This window comes from Macaca nemestrina, chromosome 17 (genome assembly GCF_043159975.1).
Source record: "Macaca nemestrina isolate mMacNem1 chromosome 17, mMacNem.hap1, whole genome shotgun sequence".
Taxonomy (NCBI): Eukaryota; Metazoa; Chordata; class Mammalia; order Primates; family Cercopithecidae; genus Macaca; species Macaca nemestrina.
In genome coordinates this window covers 34,795,701-34,816,355 of record NC_092141.1, presented here as the reverse complement: position 1 = coordinate 34,816,355, position 20,655 = coordinate 34,795,701, and the positions used below count along the sequence as shown (strand labels likewise).

The following is a 20,655-nucleotide window of genomic DNA, read 5'->3' as shown; positions in this document are numbered from 1 at the left end:
AAGGGCTATGGCCCATTCTCATTCGGGGTAGAAGCGGGCACAAAGGGAGCCAATTTGAGGGTCTGGGTAAGGACAGCTCTGGTGAGGCCTCATGCTGAACTTTGATCACTGGGCTGGGTTGTGAGGTAGGCTGAGAACCTGGGTTTAGGCAGATAAAAAGATGAGAGAACAAGCTGCGTGTGCTCTGTGTCAACTGGGGAGGCTACAAATGCTCCATCCTGTGTGGCCTGACATAATAACAGAAATAGCTTGCACATAGCACCAACCATGTTCTAATCACTTTATATGTATTCACACATTTCATACAACTCTATAAAGAAGGTACTATTACTATCATCCCTATTTTAATAGAGAAAACAGGCGCAGAGAGGCACAGAACGATCTTCTCACGATCACTCACTTTATAAGTGATGAAGCCAGGATTTGAACCGCAGTGATCAGCATCTAGAGTCCAGGCTCATGACTTCAAGATTTTTAAGTGAAGTATCCTGAGTTTTCCAAGTTGGAAATGAATTAAAACGTATTTTAAGATAGCGAGAGAGCCAATTGTGCTAAAACATAGTAGCTTGCTACCTCCGTGTTTGAGGCTTGAGGAGAGGGCACCCCAAGAGGAGCTCTACGATAAGGATAGTAAGACCGTGACAGCTGATGTTTGAGGGCTTTCCATGTGCCAGGCTCCTTACAAGAACGGCCTCATTTATCTAAATATCACCATTTTCAGATGAGACAATTAAGCCTCGGAGCTGCCTGTAGTTGCCCAGCTAATATTTAGGGACTGCAGAGGTCGCGCTCTTGATTGAGGAACTAGGAGTGTGTTCTACAGGGAAGCGGGGGACTTCGTTCCAACAGCGCCGAAACCCGAGCGCCCCATCGGCAGCCCCTCCGCGGCTGCGTGACTTCCTTTTAGACCCCCAGCGAAGCTCCCAGCGGAACCCGCCCACCCCGCCGGCGAGTCTGGAGTAGCGCTCGTGATTGGCCCCGATCACCGCCGCGGTCCCGCCCCATCTTTGCGGAGGTTCCGATTGGGTGAGGCTCACGAAGCTCCGCCCCTCGGTGGCCGGGGCAGCCAGAAGCTAGCATGGCGGTCGCCGGGCCCGCGGCTACAGACCTAGGTGCGGTGGGCTTCGGGTGGGACCCTGCAGCTAGCTGATGGCAAGGGAGGAATAGCAGGGGTGGGGATTGTGGTGTGCGAGAGGTCCCGCGGACGGGGGGCTCGGGGGTCTTTTCAGAAGGGATTCCCTTCAGGCTTGGGCCGGGTCCCTTCGAACGGAGATCCCAATGAACGCGGGCCCGTAGAGGTCGGTGGTTGGGGCTTCTCCGCGTCGGAGATAGGGCCGGTACCCTAGCCCGTTTCCAACGCCTCAGTCGGTTCCCCATGCCCTCAGAGGTGGTCCGGGGCAAGCGCGCCGCCCTCTTCTTCGCTGCGGTGGCCATCGTGCTGGGGCTGCCTCTCTGGTGGAAGACCACGGAGACCTACCGGGCTTCGTTGCCTTACTCCCAGATCAGTGGACTGAATGCCCTGCAGGTGAGACTGCCGTGCGGGAGGGTCGGGGGACAGCCTCCCGGTAAGGTGGAAACTCAGTGATGGCCCTGATGCTCCTTCCTATAGCTCCGCCTCATGGTGCCTGTCACTGTCGTGTTTGCGCGGGAGTCAGTGCCCCTGGACGACCAGGAGAAGCTGCCCTTCACCGTTGTGCATGAAAGAGAGATTCCTCTGAAATGTGAGTTCCTGGGGGTCAGGGCTGCCTTTCACGTGTGAGCTCAGTTCAGAGCTAAGTTGGGTGGGAGGAGCGTGGGTGTACCATAAAGGCAGTTAAAAACTATTAAAAGACCTCTCTGAATGAACAGTGTGTTTGGTCAGAAAAAAACTACTTTCAAATTCACGGTCACTAAATAGCAATTTTACTCATAAGATAGTTAGGCTACCTAATCGGAAGCAGTTGATGCCCATCAGGGTATAGGGGAGGAGGTGGGATGTAGTGGAAAGAACACAGAGTTTGAAATTAAATTGGATTTGCATATAGGCCCTATTTAGTTTATTTGTTTATTAGTTTTTTTTTTTTTTTTTTTTTTTTTTTGAGACGGAGTCTGGCTGTGTTGCCCAGGCTGGAGTGCAGGGGCCGGATCTCAGCTCACTGCAAGCCCCGCCTCCCGGGTTCACGCCATTCTCCTGCCTCAGCCTCCCGAGTAGCTGGGACTACAGGCGCCCGCCACCTCGCCCGGCTAATTTTTTTTGTATTTTAGTAGAGACGGGGTTTCACCGTGTTCGCCAGGATGGTCTCGATCTCCTGACCTCGTGATCCGCCCGTCTCGGCCTCCCAAAGTGCTGGGATTACAGGCTTGAGCCACCGCGCCCGGCCCTGTTTATTAGTTTTTGAGACGGAGCCTCGCTCTGTCACCCAGGCTGGAGTGCAGTGGTGCCATCTCAGCTCACTGCAACCTCCGCCTCCCGGGTTCAAGCGATTCTCCTGCCTCAGCCACCGGAATAGCTGGGATTACAGGCGCGCGACACCACGCCCAACCAATTTTTGTATTTTTAGTAGAGATGGAGTTTTGCCATGTTGGCCATGCTGCTCTCGAACTCCTGACTTCAGGTGATCCGCCCGCCTCGGCCTCCCAGAGTGTTGGGATTACAGGCGTGAGCCACCGTGCCCAGCCCCTATTCAGTTTAACATTGAACACTTTACTGGGGTACTTTTTTTAGGTACCAGGAATTTAGGAATTAATAAGAAATTGATAATGGTTTCAAGACATTCATAGGTAGGGGAGAAAGATAAAATAAATTACAGTAGAAGTATACAAGAAACAGGGATTGCACTTAATAAAGAGTATTAACCAACTGGGAGGAAAGAAAGACAGAGAAAGTTTTGAGAGATATAATTCTTAAGTCGGATTTTTAAAGGATGTGTGGGAATTCAGGTTAAATGGGAAAGGGAGGGAGAGAATTTCAGGTAGAGTGAATAGCATGAGATAGTATAAGGATAGCTAATAGTTATTGCTCATTGTGTGCCAGAAACTAGGTGAAGCATTTTATATGTGTTGCCTCATTTAATCCTTTCTAATGATATGATCCCCATTTTATAAATGAAGAAACTGAGGCTTAGAGAATTTAACTTGTCCAAGATCACACAGCTAGTAAGGGATGGAACTGGGATTTAAATCCAGGCCTGACTGATTCCAGTGTTCAAGCTTTTAACCAACAAACTATACTCCTGTGTGAAAGTGTGGAGGGGTGAATCAGCATATTGGGGTACCTATGAGCAGTTTTGCCTTACTGGAATGTGTAGTGAAAGACTGGGAACGACTGGAGATTTGGGCTGAGTCTAGAGCATGAGGCACCTGTGTGCCATTTACTTTTTAGTTCTTTAGCCTTGGTGAAAACATTTTTTTTTTTTTTTTTTTTTTCCGAGAACAGGTCTCTCTTTGTTGCCTAGGCTGGAGTATGGTGGCACGATCAGGGCCCACTGCAGCCTTGATCTATTGGGCTCAAGCGATCCTCCCACCTCAGCCCACCTGCCTCAGTAGCTGGGACTACAGCCACACACAATCACACCCAGCTGATTTGTTTTGGTATTTTTAGTAGACAGGGTTTTGCCATGTTGCCCAGGCTGGTCTCGAGCTCCTGGGCTCAAGTGATCGACCTCCCAAAGTGCTGGGATTACAAGTGAGAGTCACCACACCTGGCTGGTTAAAACATTTTTTTTTTTTTTAAATCATATTTTGTATGGTTCAGCCTCTGTACACACACACACTTCTTGTTTTCTTTCTTTTTTTTTTTTTTTTTTGAGATGGAGTTTCACTCTTGTTGCCCAGGCTGGAGTGCAATGGCACAATCTTGGCTCACTGCAACGTCTGCCTCCTGGGTTCAAACGATTCTCCTACCTCAGCCTCTGGAGTAGCTGGGATTACAGGTGCCTGCCACCACGCCCAGCTAATTTTTTGTATTTTTAGTTGATACAGGGTTTCACCATGTTGGCTAGGCTAGGCTGGTCTCGAACTCCTGACCTCAGGTGATCCATCTGCCTCAGCCTCCCAAAGTGCTGGGATTACAGGTGTGAGCCACCACACACAGCCAAACTTCTTGTTTTCTAAACAAAAATTGGACTATCCCTCACTAGTTTGAAATTTGATTGTTTATCATGGATTTCTTCATATTTGATGACACAGTGTTCAGTAATATGGGTATAGTGTAAACGTATAGTATAGGCAACGAATTTAAAGGGTGACCAAGAGTATGGAATTTGGGATCAGAGAGCTGGATTCAAGCCTCATTCTGCCACTTATTTGTGTAAATTTGAGTAAGGGAGTAAGGTTGTTAACTTCTCTAAACCTTGGTTTCCTCATCTGTTAGCCAGAAGTAGTAATAGGGTTGTTCATTTATTCAACAAGTATTTATTGTGTACCTATGTCAGATACAGTGCTAGTTACTAGAGATATAGCAGTGAAAAAAACAGACAAGACGACGATAAAAAAGACAAAGCCGGATGTGGTGGCTCACGCCTGTAATCCCAGCACTTTGGGAGGCCAAGGCAGGCAGATCACTTGAGATCAGGAGTTCAAGACCAGCCCGGCTAACATGGTGAAACCCCATCTCTACTAAAAATACAAAAATTAGCCAGGCATGGTGGTGGGTGCCTGTAATCCCAGCTACTTGGGAGGCTGAGGCAGGAGAATTGCTTGAACCTGTGGGGCGGAAGTAGCAGTGAGTCAAGATCCCACCACTGCACTCTAGCCTTGGTGACACAGACTACATCTCAAAAAAAATAAAGAAAAAAAAGAAAAAAGACAAGTAAGTCAAATGTATGTTAGATGGTGATAAAAGAAAAATAGAGGAGGACAGGAGGAGAGGGAATTTTCTTGAGGAATGGGAGGGGATTGCAGTTTTAGATCGGGTGGACAAGGGAGGTCTCATTGAAAAGATGACATTTGAGTAAATACCTAAAAGGCAAGGGAATAGACTGTGCAGATATCTGGGGGAAGAGCATCTTGGCAGAGGGAAAAGCAAGTCTAAGATCCTGAGTTAAGAGCAAGTGTTGTGCCTTTCAGGAGCAGTGAGAATCCTCTTGTGGCTTCACTGGGTTGAATGAGGAAGAGAGAAAGAGGAAATGAAATAAAACCAGAACAGTAGAAGGGGGCTGAATCACTTAGGGCCTGGTAGGTCATGGTGAGAATTTGCATTCTAGGCTTTTATTCTAGATAAGAAGGGAAGCCATTGAAGGTTTTTTGTTTCTTTTTTAAACGTGACTACCATTATCATACCTAAGTTAGCAGTGAGTCCTTAATATCACCTAATTCTCAGTCTGTATTTAGATCTCTCCAGTTATCTCCGAGGTATCCTTTCACAGATGGTTTATTCCATCAGGATCAATAAGTTGCATTTGTCTTTTTGTCACTTTTATTTTATGTCAGCTCCCCCCACCCTACCCCCATACATTTCTTTCACACCATTGATTTGCTGGAGAAACCAGGTCATTTGTTTTATAGAACATCTCACATTTGGGATTTGGGAAGTAGCTTCCTCACAGTTTAATTTAACTCATTTCTCTAGCATCCATATTTCTTATAAACTGTTAGTTAGATCTAGAGGTTTGATTAAAGCCAGGTTCAATTTTTTGGATGAGAATACATTATAGGTGGTGCAGTGTACTTCCTATTGTGTTGTATCCTGTAGCACTTAATGGCTAGCCCTGTTCCATTTTGGGTGATGCAAAGATTATGTAGTGAGTTCAGGTATTGTCAGCCTAATCTCTATATTTTAGAGTTTCTCATCAACCTTTTACATGATATTTTTAGCATCTATTTGATCATGGAATCCATTTCATTAGCAGTCACAAGATAGTGCTTTTTTAAATTTTTATGTTTTTTAGAGACAAGGTCTCACTCTGTCACGCAGACTACAGTTCAGTGGCTCAATCATTGCTTACTGCAGCCTTGAAATCCTAGGCTCAATCAGTCCTCCCATCTCAGCCTCCCAAGTAGCTAGGACTACTGGTGTGTGGCCAGGCACAGTGGCTCATGTCTGTAATCCCAGAACTTTGGGAGGCCAAGGCGGGGGATCATTTGAGGTCAGGAGTTTCAGACCAGCCTGGCAACGTAGTGAAACCTCGTCTCCACTAAAAATACAAAAATGTGCTGGGTGTGGTGGTGTGCGGCTGTAGTCCCAGCTACTCCGGAGTCCAAGACAGGAGAATTGCTTGAACCTAGGAGGCGGAGGTTGCATTGAGCCAAGATTGCGCCACTGCATTCCAGCCTGGGAGACAGAGCGGGACTCTGTCTCAAAAAAACAAAAAAAAGTAGCCTGGGCGCGGTGGCTCATGCCTGTAATCCCAGCACTTTGGGAGGCTGAGGCGGGCAAATCACTTGAGGTCAGGAGTTCAAGACCAGCCTGCTCAACATGGGAAAACCCTGTCTCTACTAAAAATACAAAAATTAGCTGGGTATGGTGGCACATGCCTGTAATCCCAGCTACTTGGGAGGCTGAGGTAGAAGAATTGCTTGAAACAGAGAGGCGGATGTTGCAGTGAGCCAGGATCCCGCTGCTGTTCTCCAGTCTGGGCAACAGAGCCAGAGCCAGATTAAAAAAAAAAAAAAAAAAAAAAAAAGTAGAGAAGGGGTCCTTTCTTTTTTTTTTTGTTTTTGTTTTTGAGATAGGGTCTGACACTCAGGCTGAAGTGCAGTGGCCCAATCATAGCTCACTGTAACCTTGAACTCCTGGGTTCAAGTGGTCCTCTTACCTCAGGCTCGCAAGTAGCTGGGACTATAAGAATGTGCCACTGTGCCCAGCTAATTTTTTATTTTATTTATTTATTTATTTTTTGAGACAGGGTCTCACTCTGTCACACAGGCTGGAGTGCAGTGGTGCGATCACAGCTCATTGCATCCTCCGCCTCCCGGGTTCAAGTGATTCTCCTGCCTCAGCCTCCTGAGTAGCTGGGATTATAGGCGCACAGCCACCATGCCCAGCTAATTTTTGTAATTTTAGTAGAGATGGGGTTTCACCATGTTGGCCAGGCTGGTCTTGAACTCCTGGCCTCAAGCAGTCTGCCTGCCTTGGCCTCCTCAAGTGCTGGGATTACAAGCGTGAGCCACTGCACCTGTCCCCAGCTAATTTTTAAATTTTTTTGTAGAGACAGGGTCTCACTATGTTCCCCGAGCTGGTCTCAAACTCCTGGGCTTAACCAATTTTCCCACCTCGGACCCTAAAGTGCTGGAATTACAGGCATCAGCCACCACACCCGGCCAAATTAGTGACTTTTAGAATTCTGTCATTTCTTCTTCCTGGAAGAAATATATGACCTGGAATTCTTTTATAAAGAAAAGAGGAACTTTTTCAATAAATTTTAGGTTTAGCTTGTCAAGTTTCAGAAGGCAAAAAAATCCCTTCGGGATTGCCTTACACGTATAGATTAATTTGGGGAGAGTTGGCATCTTTATAATATTTAGTCTTTATAATATGACATCTTTATAATATTCATCTGGGGCCTTGTATGCTTTTCCATTTTATTCAGATATTTTATGTCCTTCAGTAAAGTCTTTGAAGTTTTCTTCTTATAGTTTTATACATTTATTCCTGGGTATTTTTATACTTTCATTGTTAATGTGATTGAGGTTTTTTTTTTTTTTTTTTTTTTTGAGACGGAGTCTCGCCCTGTCGCCCAGACTGGAGTGCAGTGGCCGGATCTCAGCTCACTGCAAGCTCCGCCTCCCGGGTTCACGCCATTCTCCTGCCTCAGCCTCCCGAGTAGCTGGGACTACAGGCGCCTGCCACCTCGCCCGGCTAGTTTTTTGTATTTTTTAGTAGAGACGGGGTTTCACCGTGTTAGCCAGGATGGTCTCGATCTCCTGACCTCGTGATCCGCCCGTCTCGGCCTCCCAAAGTGCTGGGATTACAGGCTTGAGCCACCGCGCCTGGCCTCTCTTTGATTTTCTTGAGAAATAATTATGCTACTTCAAAGCGGCCATTTTATCTGTTTCTTTCCGATAGTTACAAGTTTTCTTTCTCTTTCTTCACATATTACATTGGTAAAGAACTTCAGAAAGAACAATACTGAATAACAATGAGAATAGAGGAGATAGCAGGCATCCTTGTTTTATTACTAACTTTATAGAATTATGTTTAATGTTTTGTCATTAACTGTGTAGTTTTTTGTTTTTAATTTTTTTTGAGACAAGGTCTGGTTCTATTGCCCTGGCTAGAGTGCAGTGGTATGATCTCAGGTCACTGCAACCTCTGCCTCCCAGGCTCAAGTCATCCTCCCACCTCACCCTCCTAAGTAGTTGGGACTACAGGCGTGCACTACCATACCTGGCTTTTTTTTGTTTGTTTTTTTTTAAGATGGAGTTTCGCTCTTGTTGCCCAGGCTGGAGTGCAATGGTGTGATCTTGGCTCACTGCAGCCTCCACCTTCTGGGTTCAAGCGATTCTCCTGCCTAAGCTTCCCGAGTAGCTACCACCACACCCAGCTAATTTTTTGTATTTTTAGTAGAGATGGGGTTTCATCATGTTGGCCAGGCTGGTCTCGAACTCCTGACATCAGGTGATCCACCCGCCTTGGCCTCCCAAAGTGCTGGGATTATAGGTGTGAGCCACCATGTCTGGCACATACCTGGCTAATTTTTGTATTTTTGTAGAGATGGGGTTTTGTTATGTTGCCCAGGCTGATCTCCATCATGAGATCGAGGGATCCGCCCACCTCAACCTCCCAAAGTGCTGGGATTACAAGCATGAGCCACCGTGCCCAGCCTGTGTGTTTTGTTTTTTATCAGGAATGTTCACTGAATTTAATTATTTTGGGGCAGTGATTGGAATGGCCATATGGTTTTTCTCCTTTTGCCTATTAATGTAATGACTATTGAAATAGATTTCCCAGTGGGAAGACACTTCAAGCTGAAGGACCAGTGTGTGCAGAGGTGAAGGCAAGAGCTGGGGCAGATGGGAGAAACGGGTGTCATGTGTTTGATATCATCTATGCAGAAATCATTAGAGTTGGCTGCAGCTGTTTGGTCTTTTTCTGTAAACAGCCATCTTGCTGTCCTCAGATGCTGGACAGTGTTAGGTCTGGGAAGGTGAGCAGAGGCCTGATGCTTGCCCTTTTCATCGTGCTACTTCTTAACCCTCCCAGACAAAATGAAAATCAAATGCCGTTTCCAGAAGGCCTATCGGAGGGCTTTGGACCATGAGGAGGAAGCCCTGTCATCGGGCAGTGTACAAGGTATGGGAAGGGATGAGCACACCATTTTAATGTGAAGCTCTCTTTTTCCTTCTGATCTCTAAGTGCATAGTTCCCATACTTTGACTTCCCTCCAAAACCTCTCTGGGAATGCTGAGAATGAGGAACTGTAGGATTCAGCCCAGTCCACTGAGGGGCCAGAGAGGTTGATTGGCTTACCCAAGCCTGACCACTGTGTCAGCTGAATGTGAGTGAAGGGGTAGGTTAGGCATTCTCTGGGGCTGGGGGGAGATGGAATGGTGTTTTGCTCTTGGTGTACCACCTGTTCTTGTCCCCAGAGGCAGAAGCCATGTTAGATGAGCCTCAGGAGCAAGCGGAGGGCTCCCTGACTGTGTATGTGATCTCTGAACACTCCTCACTTCTTCCCCAGGTAGGGTAACAGAGAGGTTGCAACTTTGCCTTATCCCTTCAGCTCGTGGACTCCTGGGTCACCTCCTTCTTGCATCATTGCTACCCATTTCTTCCATTTGCTACAGAAAAGTCTCCATTTTTTTTTTTTTTTTTTGAGATGGAGTCTTGCTCTGTTGCCCAGGCTGGAGTGCAGTGGCAGGATCTCGGCTCACTGCAGTCTCCGCCTCCCAGGTTCAAGTGATTCTCCTGCCTCAACCTCCTGAGTGCCTGGGATTACAGGCATGTGCCACCATGCCCAGCTAATTTTTATATTTTTTGTAGAGATGGGGTTTCACCATGTTAGTCAGACTGGTCTCAAACTCCTGACCTTGTGATCCACCTGCCTCAGCCTCCCAAAGTGCAGAGATTACAGGCGTGAACTGCACCCAGCCTCCACATATTTTTAATGAAGAATGCTGGCTGGGTCTGGTGGCTCACACTGTAATCCCAGGACTTTGGGAGGCTGAGGCGGGCAGTTTGCTTGAACTCAGGGGTTCAAGACCAGCCTAGGCAACATGGCAAAACCCTATCTCTACAAAAAATAAAAAAAAAAAAAGCTGGATGTGGTAGTCCCAGTTACTTTTGGAGGCTGAGGTGGGGGGATCGCTTGAGCCTGGGAGGTGGAGGTTGCAGTGAGCTAATATCATGCCACTGCACTCCCCATCTCTACTAACAATACAAGAATTGGCCAGCCATGGTGGCGCGTACCTGTAATCTCAGCACTTTGGGGGGCTGAGGTGGGTGGATCACCTGAGGTCAGGAGTTCGAGATTAGCCTGGTCAACATGGTGAAACCCCATTTCTACGAAAAACACAAAAATTAGCCGGGCATGGTGGTGGGTGCCTGTAGTTCCAGCTACTCGGGAGGCTGAGGCAGGAGAATCACTTGAACCCAGGAGGCGGAGGTTGCAGTGAGCCGAGATAGTGCCACTGCACTCCAGCCTGGGCGACAGAGTGAGACTCAGTCTCAAAACAAATTTATAATCAAACATTTAATTTTTATAAAAAGACTAAAGAAAATGTTAATGAACATCCCCATCCCCACCCCCAACTCACAAACTGCAGTGCAGTAGCACAGTGTGTACTTCCATGGTTATATTCCATTCCCTTTCAGCCCAAGGCAACCAGATTTTGTGTGTGTAATTTTCTTGCTTTTCCTTAGAGTTTGATCACATATGTTGTATCTCTGTAAACAGTGTATTTAATTTTACATTTTTGAATTTATATAAATGGTGGAATATAGCACATGTTCCTCTGCCACTTTTATTTTGTTCAACATTTATAGTTGAGAGAATCATCCATAATTATATAGTTGAATCTATGTATCATTGTATAAACATAAACGTAATTTATCCATTCTACTGCTCATGGACATTTGGATTATTTCTATGTTTTACTGCTAGAAATAATGCTATTGTGAATACTTGTTTCTTTGCCATGTGCCATTTTTATATCAGACTCTCCAGTTGTCAGTTTATTCTGCTTTTCTTGCTCAGTATGCCATCTCTGAGTTTCCATTTCACCATTTGACCAGCCCCCAAAGAGTTAGATGCTGCCTGGACCCACGTCTACTGGGAAAGAGAAGGAAATGGAAACAAATGAAAACAGTCAACATATACTCATAGCTCAGAAATGCTGAATTAATAGCTCATGAATCTCAAGAGAGGTGCAAACCTGTTGGTCACTGGCAAAGGGGCAGATTCGGAATAACAGGAGCCAGGGTGCTTTTCGGCTTTCTTTTCTGAGCCGTGGACATTCTGTCCCTTGCTCACTCCCACAGGACATGATGAGCTACATTGGGCCCAAGAGGACAGCAGTGGTACGGGGGATAATGCACCGGGAGGCCTTTAACATCATTGGCCGCCGCATAGTCCAGGTGGCCCAGGCCATGTCTTTGACTGAGGACGTGCTTGCTGCTGCTCTGGCTGACCACCTTCCAGAGGACAAGTGGAGCGCTGAGAAGAGGCGGCCTCTGAAGTCCAGCTTGGGTAGGGCACCAGGCTTTGCTACAGGAAGGGAGAGGAAATGAATTACGTGGGGCAGGAGGGAAATCTGCAGGCCAGCTTCTTTCTCCTTTCTTCTCTAGTCTCATTTTTTTTCTTATTTATTTTATGTTATTATTATTATTATTTTATTTATTTATTTATTTTTGAGACGGAGTCTTGCTCTGTTGCCTGGGCTGGAGTGCAGTGGCTCAATATAGGCTCACTGCAAGCTCCACCTCCCGGGTTCACGCCATTCTCCTGCCTCAGCCTCCTAGGTAGCTTGGACTACAGGCTCCTGGCTAATTTTTTTGTATTTTTAGTAGAGACGGGGTTTCACTGTGTTAGCCAGGATGGTCTTGATCTCCTGACCTCATGGTCTGCCCACCTCGACCTCCCAAAGTGCTGGGATTACAGGCATGAGCCACCGCACCTGGCCTATTTTTTTTTTGTTTGTTTGAGACAGAGTCTTGGTCTGTTGCCTAGACTGGAGTGCAGTGGCGCGATCTTGGCTCACCACAACCTCTGCTTGCCAGGTTCAAGTGATTCTCACTCCTCAGCTTCCTGAGTAGGTGAGGCGCATGCCATCATGTCTGGCTAATTTTTTTATTTTTATTTTTATTTTATTTTTATTTATTTATTTATTTATTTATTTATTTATTTTTGAGACGGAGTCTCGCTCTGTCACCCAGGCTGGAGTGCAGTGGCTGGATCTCAGCTCACTGCAAGCTCCGCCTCCCGGGTTTACACCATTCTCCTGCCTCAGCCTCCCGAGTAGCTGGGACTACTCGGACAGGCGTCTGCCACCTCGCCCGGCTAGTTTTTTGTATTTTTTAGTAGAGACGGAGTTTCACCGGGTTAGCCAGGATGGTCTCGATCTCCTGACCTCGTGATCTGCCCGTCTCGGCCTCCCAAAGTGCTGGGATTACAGGCTTGAGCCACCGCACCCGGCCTCTTTTTATTTTTTATTTTTTGAGATGGAGCCTCCTATCATCCAGGCTGGAGTGCAGTGACGCGATCTTGTCTCACTGCAACCTCTGCATCCTGGGTTCAAGCGATTCCCCTGCCCCAGCCCCCTGAACAGTTGGGATTACAGGCGCCCACTACCACGCTCAGCTAATTTTTGTATTTTTAGTAGAGACGGGGTTTCACCATGTTGACCAGGCTGGTCTTGAACTCCTGACCTCAAGTGATCTGCCTGCCTCGGCCTCCCAAGGTGCTGGGATTATAGCGTGAGCCACTACGCCCGGATGATACTTGTATTTTTAGTAGAGATGGGGTTTCTCCATGATGGCCAGGCTGGTCTTGAACTCCTGGCCTCAAGTGATCTGTCTGCCTCAGTCTCCCAAGGTGCTGGGATTACAGACGTGAGCCACAGTGCCCGGCAGCTTTTTCTTACTCAGTGTTCCTCATCCCAGTTTTGGCCTCCTTTTGGTTCCATAATGGAAAGCAGCCCCATTCCAGAGGAGAAACAAGTTCAGCTCAGCCGGGAGTACAGGCGACCCCTCTTCACAAGAGTCTCTGACTTCCCTGACTTCTGTTTCTGTAGGCTATGAGATCACCTTCAGTTTACTCAACCCAGACCCCAAGTCCCATGACGTCCACTGGGACATTGAGGGAGCTGTGCGGCGCTATGTGCAACCTTTCCTGAATGCCCTCAGTGCCGCTGGCAACTTCTCTGTGGACTCTCAGGTGAGACCGGGAGCAAGTTGAGGAGTCCTTTTCAGCGTCCATACATATTTACAAGTGCAGTCCGTTCCTCCATCTCTTAGAGCTTGCTGATTTGCTAGGAATTTCCTGTGTGTATATGTATGTGAGTGTCATAAAGGCGGGTACTGGGGGTGTGTGTGTGCCCTCATCTGTGTCCATCCATCCATTGAGGGCAGATTCTAGTGTCTCTACCTCCTTGGCATTCGGTTGAGGGAATTTGTCCGTGCTTGTTAACAAACCACCTTCCTATGGCTCCCTCTAGACCTGTACTCACCAGTTGTGCTTAAATGTTAATGATGTTAATGCCATGACCCATGCTTTTTTTTTTTTTTTTTTTTTTTTTGAGACAGAGTCTTGTTCTATTGCCAGGCTGCTGGAGTGCAGTGGCATGATCTCAGCTCACTGCAACCTCCGCCTCCCAGGTTCAAGTGATTCTCCTGACTCAGCCTCCTGAGTAGCTGGGATTACAGGTGCATGCCACCATGCCCAGCTGATTTTGTATTTTTAGTAGAGACAGGGTTTCATCATGTTGGCCACGATGGTCTCGATCTTTTGACCTCGTGATCCGCCTGCCTTGGCCTCCCAAAGTGAGAGGCCTGAGTGACAGAGCCCAGCAGAGCCATTCTTAAGGAATTTAGTTTTTAGAAAAAAAGCTTCCTGAAATTTGTTATTGTGGTAACAATAAAGATGTGAAGGGCCGGGTGCGGTGGCTCACGCCTGTAATCCCAGCACTTTGGGAGGCTGAGGCAGGCAGATCACGAGGTTAGGAGATTGAGACCATCCTGGCCAACATGATGAAACCCCATCTCTACAAACATGTAAAAATTAGCTGGGCATGGTGACGCACACCTGTAGTCCCAGCTTCTTGGGAGGCTGAGGCAGGAGAATCGCTTGAACCCAGGAGGCGGAGTTTGCAGTGAGCCGAGATCATACCACTGCACTCCAGCCTGGCAACAGAGTGAGACTCCGTCTCCAAAAAAAAAAAAAGAATGTAGCTTTCTGTATCACGCTGTGTCCTTGTAGAGAAAACACGTGGGAGAAATTTTTATCAGGTCTTCCTAGTGGGAGTAATTGCTTCTGAATAACTGGCTTGATTTGATCTTGTAGACACTGAATTATGCTATTCTTTGTTTCTCTCTTAGTGTAGACTGTTAGGAAACCTGGTAAAATACGTGGTTTTTAAAGCATGTATTTAGTTTATTCACTTTACCCTTGGCTTTGCTATTTTCTTCTACAACTATTTTCTCTCAGCCCTGGTTTTGTCTCTTATATGTTGCCTTGTCCTGATTGTATCTTTTTTAAGGCTCCTCAAATCTTTTTTGGGAGAAAGTAGAATATAAATCTAAACAAAGTAACCACTCCCTCTTTCCTCTACAGATTCTTTACTATGCAATGTTGGGGGTGAACCCCCGCTTTGACTCAGCTTCCTCCAGCTACTATTTGGACATGCACAACCTCCCCCATGTCATCAACCCAGTGGAGTCCCGGCTGGGTGAGCACCTAAGGATGAGGGTCTTTCTTTTCTGCCAGGCTAGGGAGGGACCCTAACGGCTCAGCTGGGTGGGGGACGGGAGTTGGAGGTGGATTATATACAGTGACGGTTCCCAGGTTGGGTTGGTCTGAGGAGACTGCGGAGATTGAGGCTCCTTTTTTCCTCTTTTTGAGACAAGGCCTTGCTCTGTTGCCCAGTCTAAAGTGCAATGGCACAGTCATGGCTCACTGCAGCCTCCAACTCCTGGACTCAAGTGGTCCTCCCACTTCAGCCTCTTGAGTAGCTAGAACTATAGGCATGTGCCACTACACTTGGCTAATTTTCAAAAATTTTTTTAGAGACAGGATCTCACTGTGTTGCCCATGCTGGTCTTGAACTCCCCTTGAGTGATCTTCCCACTCCAGCTCCCTAAAATGCTGGGATTATAGGCATGAGCCACCATGCCTGAGCCCTAGGTGATGCTTTTTCATGAGGCTCTGTTGATATCTCTATCTTCACACCTATCATATTCAAAAGCATTTATTAAACATGATTCCCAGCACTTTTTACAAATGAATGGCTAGACTGGGTCTATCTCCCTAAAAGCCATCTAGGAGAGAGGCTGTCACACACATAGGAAAGACAACAGCAAAAGTACTTGAGGGCAGGATTTGAATCAACAGTTCTGCTGATTGAGGTTGAATAACCTTGAAGCTAGTATTATAGTTTCATTTTTCGGGTGGAAACTAAGAAGAGGAAGTGTGACTAAGAACTGTAACACAGGCAAACCAAAGTAAGTATATCTAATTGTGGAATCTCAGACACCAGAGGCAGGCTAGTGTGGCCTGAGGATTGTTAGGGGGTGGCATGTGAGGCCTTAGAAAATTCCTCCGTTCATTTATTCATTCGGCAAACATTGACTGACAGTGCTGAGTAGAGAAGAGAAGGGCATTTCAGGCAAGGGGAACTGTGAGCTTAGATGCAGAAGAGTGAGAGAGCATAGACATTCAGGAAGCTCAGAGTAGTTTAGTGTGGCTGAAATGTGAGTGAGTGACCAAAGATGAAGCTGGTAAGGCAGACAGGAGCCAGATCATAAAGGACCATGTTAAGGAGTTTGAACTTTAACCTAATGTGGGTGGCTAGCCATTGAAGGATATTAAGCGGGGAACTGACATAAGGTCAGATTTCTGGTTTGCATAAAACTATCTGTAGTAATATGGGTACATTGTGGGAGTGGCCAAGAAAGCTGTCTTAGACAGTCAAGGGGCCTTTGAGGAGGGAAAATCCAGGGGTGTTTTGGAGCTAAGGACTGTGTTTCCATCTGTGTGGCACATCTCGGGAGAGCATTCTGAAGCCCTTTACTAGAGACACCCTGGACAGGAGGATATCCTAGTGATTGTTAGTTGGGGAATCAGTCCCAGAGTGAGTGACCAGCAAGTTAGAGGGTGACCTGGGACTAAGGTCCAGGTCCAGCATGTTTTGATATTCCGCTTTCCCTTGTCTTTACACCACAGGATCCAGTGCTGCCTCCTTGTACCCTGTGCTCAACTTTCTACTCTACGTGCCTGAGCTTGCACACTCACCGCTGTACATTCAGGACAAGGATGGCGCTCCAGTGGCCACCAATGCCTTCCACAGTCCTCGCTGGGGTGGCATTATGGTAATTGTCACACTACGCAGACCCCAGAGCCCATGCTTCTAGGACAGGCAGGTGTCCCTGAAACTGTGTTCCTTCTGTTTTCCTTCTGGTGTCTTCCATGGCCCAGCCTGTGGGAGGGGCAGGCACCAGGGAGGTGAGGGTGCCATGTGCTCATGCCCCTCTTCTGCGGGCCTCACTTTTGTTTCTGCTAGTGTTTTCTATACTATGACCCTTTGCCCTTACCTGGGATCATTCTGTGTCCATCTTAGATCTTGGCCTTATTTGTGGGAGTCTTGCAAGGTTGGGAACCTTGTCTCCCTTGTTAGACTGGAAGTTTCTCATGGGGGAGAATTCTAAAATGGTATAAGAAAAGAATATGTTCTACAGGACTTTCAAGGGATTAATTGGGATAATGTATTTAATGCTCCCTGCAGTAGGTACTCAAAAAATATTAGCTATACCATGAGGTTTGTAGCTTCTAAAGAGCAGAGACTATGTCTTCCTTTTCTCTCCAGAGTGCCTAGGGCAGAGCTGTACATGGGCCTGGTATGATGTTATGGCAATCTCATTCCCCCTTTCAGGTATATAATGTCGACTCCAAAACCTATAATGCCTCAGTGCTGCCAGTGAGAGTCAAGGTGGACATGGTGCGAGTGATGGAGGTGTTCCTGGCACAGTTGCGGTGAGGTCCTGGATGATCCACTTGGGGACATAGTTTCCTTGGCTATAGAGGGGAGTTGCAAAGTGGAATCAAGTCTTACCTGGCAGGGATATCTTGGCTGTGCCTACAGCCCCAGGGACGTCTAAGGGATATCTAAGGGATATTTCTAGGGATCCCATCATCCTTCTTCTAAGGACTAGTAGGTAACAAAACTCTTTTTTTTTTTTTGAGACGGAGTCTCACTCTGTCGCCCAGACTGGAGTGCAATGGCGTGATCTTGGCTTACTGCACCCTCTGCCTCCCGGGTTCAAGCAGTTCTCTGCCTCAACCTCCCGAGTAGGTGGGACTACAGGTGCCTGCCACCACACCCGACTAATTTTTTGTATTTTTCGTAGAGAGACGGGGTTTCACCATCTTGGCCAGGCTGGTCTTGAACTCCTGACCTCATGATCCACCCACCTTGGCCTCCCAAAGTACTGGGATTACAGGCGTGAGCCACTGTGCCTGGCCAACAAAACCAGTTTTAAGAAAAATAGACTCATGAATGTCAGGTCCATGGAGTGTGATTAGGGCTGCTTGAGAAAATAACTGTTAATTCTTGTGCTGCCTGATGGATTGAGAGTGACTGTCTGAGGCTCTATGTTGAGGATTCTAAGGCTGTATCTGGGCTCATTAGGAAAGAGTGTTCTTCTGATTGACTAGCGGTGTCTGTCACGGATGCAGGCTTAGAGAAGCACAGCACATGTGCCTTGGCAAAGGCAGTCCTGGATCATCCCTTAATGCTAAGTCCCATTGGCCCCATTTGTTCAAAGAGAGGGTAGAGAAGGTGAAAGGATTAAACTAAGTTAGTGTTATCAGAAGTATTTTAGCCATGGAACCTTTTTTTAAAAAACAAGATCTTGGAAGTCTAATGTAGAAACAGGTAAAAGCAGAAACACCGGTTGAAGCAGGGTTTGGGGCCAATTTGCTTGGTGTTGCCACTTATGCCCCAAGACCCTGAGGTACTTCCCTTTAACCCCTATGGTTCTGGGTAAGATTGAAAATCACTGGTTTAGGACAGGTATTTGAGAAATCTTAGCCATCATCTCCCACCCTGTGGTCTCAGCCACCTTGATCTTACTCCGATGTTCCTACAGGTTGCTCTTTGGGATTGCTCAGCCCCAGGTGCCTCCAAAATGCCTGCTTTCAGGGCCTAAGAGTGAAGGGCTAATGACCTGGGAGCTAGACCGGCTGCTCTGGGCTCGGTCAGTGGAGAATCTGGCCACAGCCACCACCACCCTCACCTCCCTGGCACAGCTTCTGGGCAAGATCAGCAACATTGTCATTAAGGACAATGTGGCATCTGAGGTAAGTGGGCAGGGGATGGATTCTGCAGCTTGGGACTGGAGTAGTCAGAGAGGGCCAGAGTGTGGTGAGACCAGAGAGCCTGTGAAGTCACGGTGTGGACTTCACAGGCTCTCTGGTCTCACCACACTCTTCATCTTTAGTGTCCCAGCCTTCCTCTAGACAGCAGTACCAGCCCCCCAGCAGGAGTGCAGATGACAGTGCGAGGTTTCAAGCTGACCCTAGGAAAATAAACCATATCCCTTTAGACAGACTTCCATAGATCCTGGATGAACTCCAGGCATCTTCCTCGATAGATGGAAAGCACAGTAAGGCCCAGCACCCTTTCCACCAATGCCTGGGACTTACTGGTATACCCTCTTGTCCCTTCTGCTTCCTAGGTATACAGGGCTGTAGCTGCAGTCCAGAAGTCAGCAGAAGAGTTGGCCTCTGGGCACCTGGCATCTGCCTTTGTCGCCAGCCAGGAAGCTGTGACGTCCTCTGAGCGTGCCTTTTTTGACCCGTCACTCCTCCACCTCCTTTATTTCCCTGATGACCAGAAATTTGCCATCTACATCCCACTCTTCCTGCCTATGGCTGTGCCCATCCTCCTGTCCCTGGTCAAGATCTTCCTGGAGACCCACAAGTCCTGGAAAAAGCCTGAGAAGACAGACTGAGCAGGGCAGCTCCTCCACAGGAAGCCTTCCTTTTTGGCCAAGGTGGGCGGTGTTAGATTGAGAGGCACGTACATGGGGCCTGCCGGAATGACTTAAATATTTGTCTCCAGTCTCCACTATTGGCTTTCCAGCAACCAAAGTACAACACTCCAAGATGGGTTCATCTTTTCTTCCTTTCCCATTCCCCTGGCTCAGTCCTCCTCCACCACCAGGGGCCCCGAAAGGCACATCATCCGGGTCTCCTTATCTTGTTTGATAAGGCTGCTCCCTGTCTCCCTCTGTGGCATGGACTGTTTGTTCTTTTGCCCTATTTCTCAACATAGCACACTCATGCACTGAGAGGAGGGAGCATTATGGGAAAGTCCCTCCCTTCCACTCTTCTCTCTAACCCCTGTGGGAGAGCCCTAGTCCCTGCCGTCATGAAGGGGTCAGGCATTGGTCACCTCTGGGACCTTCTCCCTCACTCCCCTCCCTCCTAGCTAGCTTTGTCTGTCAGGTACAGTCTGGTGGAAGTCCAGGAGGCAGCAGCTCAGGACGTGGTGTTGGGGGTGTGTGTGTGTGTGTGAGTCAGAGGTTCCAGAAGGTTCCAGATTTGGAATCAAAGAGTCCTGAATTCAAATCCTTGTTTTTGCACTTACTGTCTGGAGAGCTTTGGATAAGCTGTTGAATATCTCTGAGCCTCAGTTTTTCATTCATTCAAATGGCACTGATGATGTCTCCCTTACAAGGTGGTTGTGAGGATTAAATGTGATCAGCATGTAACGTGTCTAGTGTATATTAGGCTCTTAATAAACACTGGCTGAATATGAATTGGAATGATACAAAGTCTGAGCTCTACTCTTTCTGCATTCACTGGTAAGTAACAGTTTCCTGGTGTTTGTCCTCCTGTGCCCACAGGTCCACTTTGCTTCCACGTGGCCATGTGCCTTTCCTAGCTGGATTGCCCAAGGCTGTTAGCATCTGCTTTTTACCTGAGATACTAATTCATCAGGTAAAAAAAAAATATATATATATATATATATTTTTGAGACGGAGTCTCGCTCTGTCGTCCAGGCTGGAGTGCAGTGGCCGGATCTCAGCTCACTGCAAGCTCCGCCTCCCAGGTTTACGCCATTCTCCTGCCTCAGCCTCCCGAGTAGCTGGGACTACAGGCGCCTGCCACCTTCGCCCGGCTAGTTTTTTGTATTTTTAGTAGAGACGGGGTTTCACCGTGTTAGCCAGGATGGTCTCGATCTCCTGACCTCGTGATCCGCCCGTCTCGGCCTCCCAAAGTGCTGGGATTACAGGCTTGAGCCACCGCGCCCGGCCCTATATATATATCTTGAGCACCAGCTGCAGGGAGCCTTCTGCCAGGTGCCGGGGTCCTACTGAGAACAAAGTAGGCAGGATCAGTGCTTTCACAGAGCTGAGCTTTCATGAGGAAGAGCAGACAAATAAAAATAATTTCACATAATGCATTGGAAAGACAAAAACAGGCTGGTCAGATGGTGACTGAGGGGGAAGGACTTCAGACTGGGTGTGAGGGAGGCAACTTTGAGCAGATGACATTTGAGCTGTGACTAGGAGAAAAAAGG

The 20,655-nt window shown here is 47.4% G+C and overlaps 1 protein-coding gene across 1 annotated transcript; it reads left to right on the top strand.

Moving 5' to 3' along the window:
- Nucleotides 1-997: 997 nt before the first annotated feature.
- LOC105476222 (phosphatidylinositol glycan anchor biosynthesis class S) lies at nt 998-19,891 on the top strand. Its single transcript, XM_011731942.3, has 12 exons — nt 998-1,112; nt 1,386-1,525; nt 1,610-1,721; nt 9,122-9,211; nt 9,508-9,599; nt 11,399-11,606; nt 13,150-13,292; nt 14,688-14,802; nt 16,296-16,441; nt 17,002-17,102; nt 18,218-18,428; nt 18,806-19,891. The coding sequence occupies exons 1-12, from the start codon at nt 1,079-1,081 to the stop codon at nt 19,079-19,081; spliced, it is 1,668 nt and encodes a 555-aa protein (XP_011730244.2). The 5' UTR covers nt 998-1,078; the 3' UTR covers nt 19,082-19,891.
- The last annotated feature ends 764 nt before the right edge of the window (nt 19,892-20,655 follow it).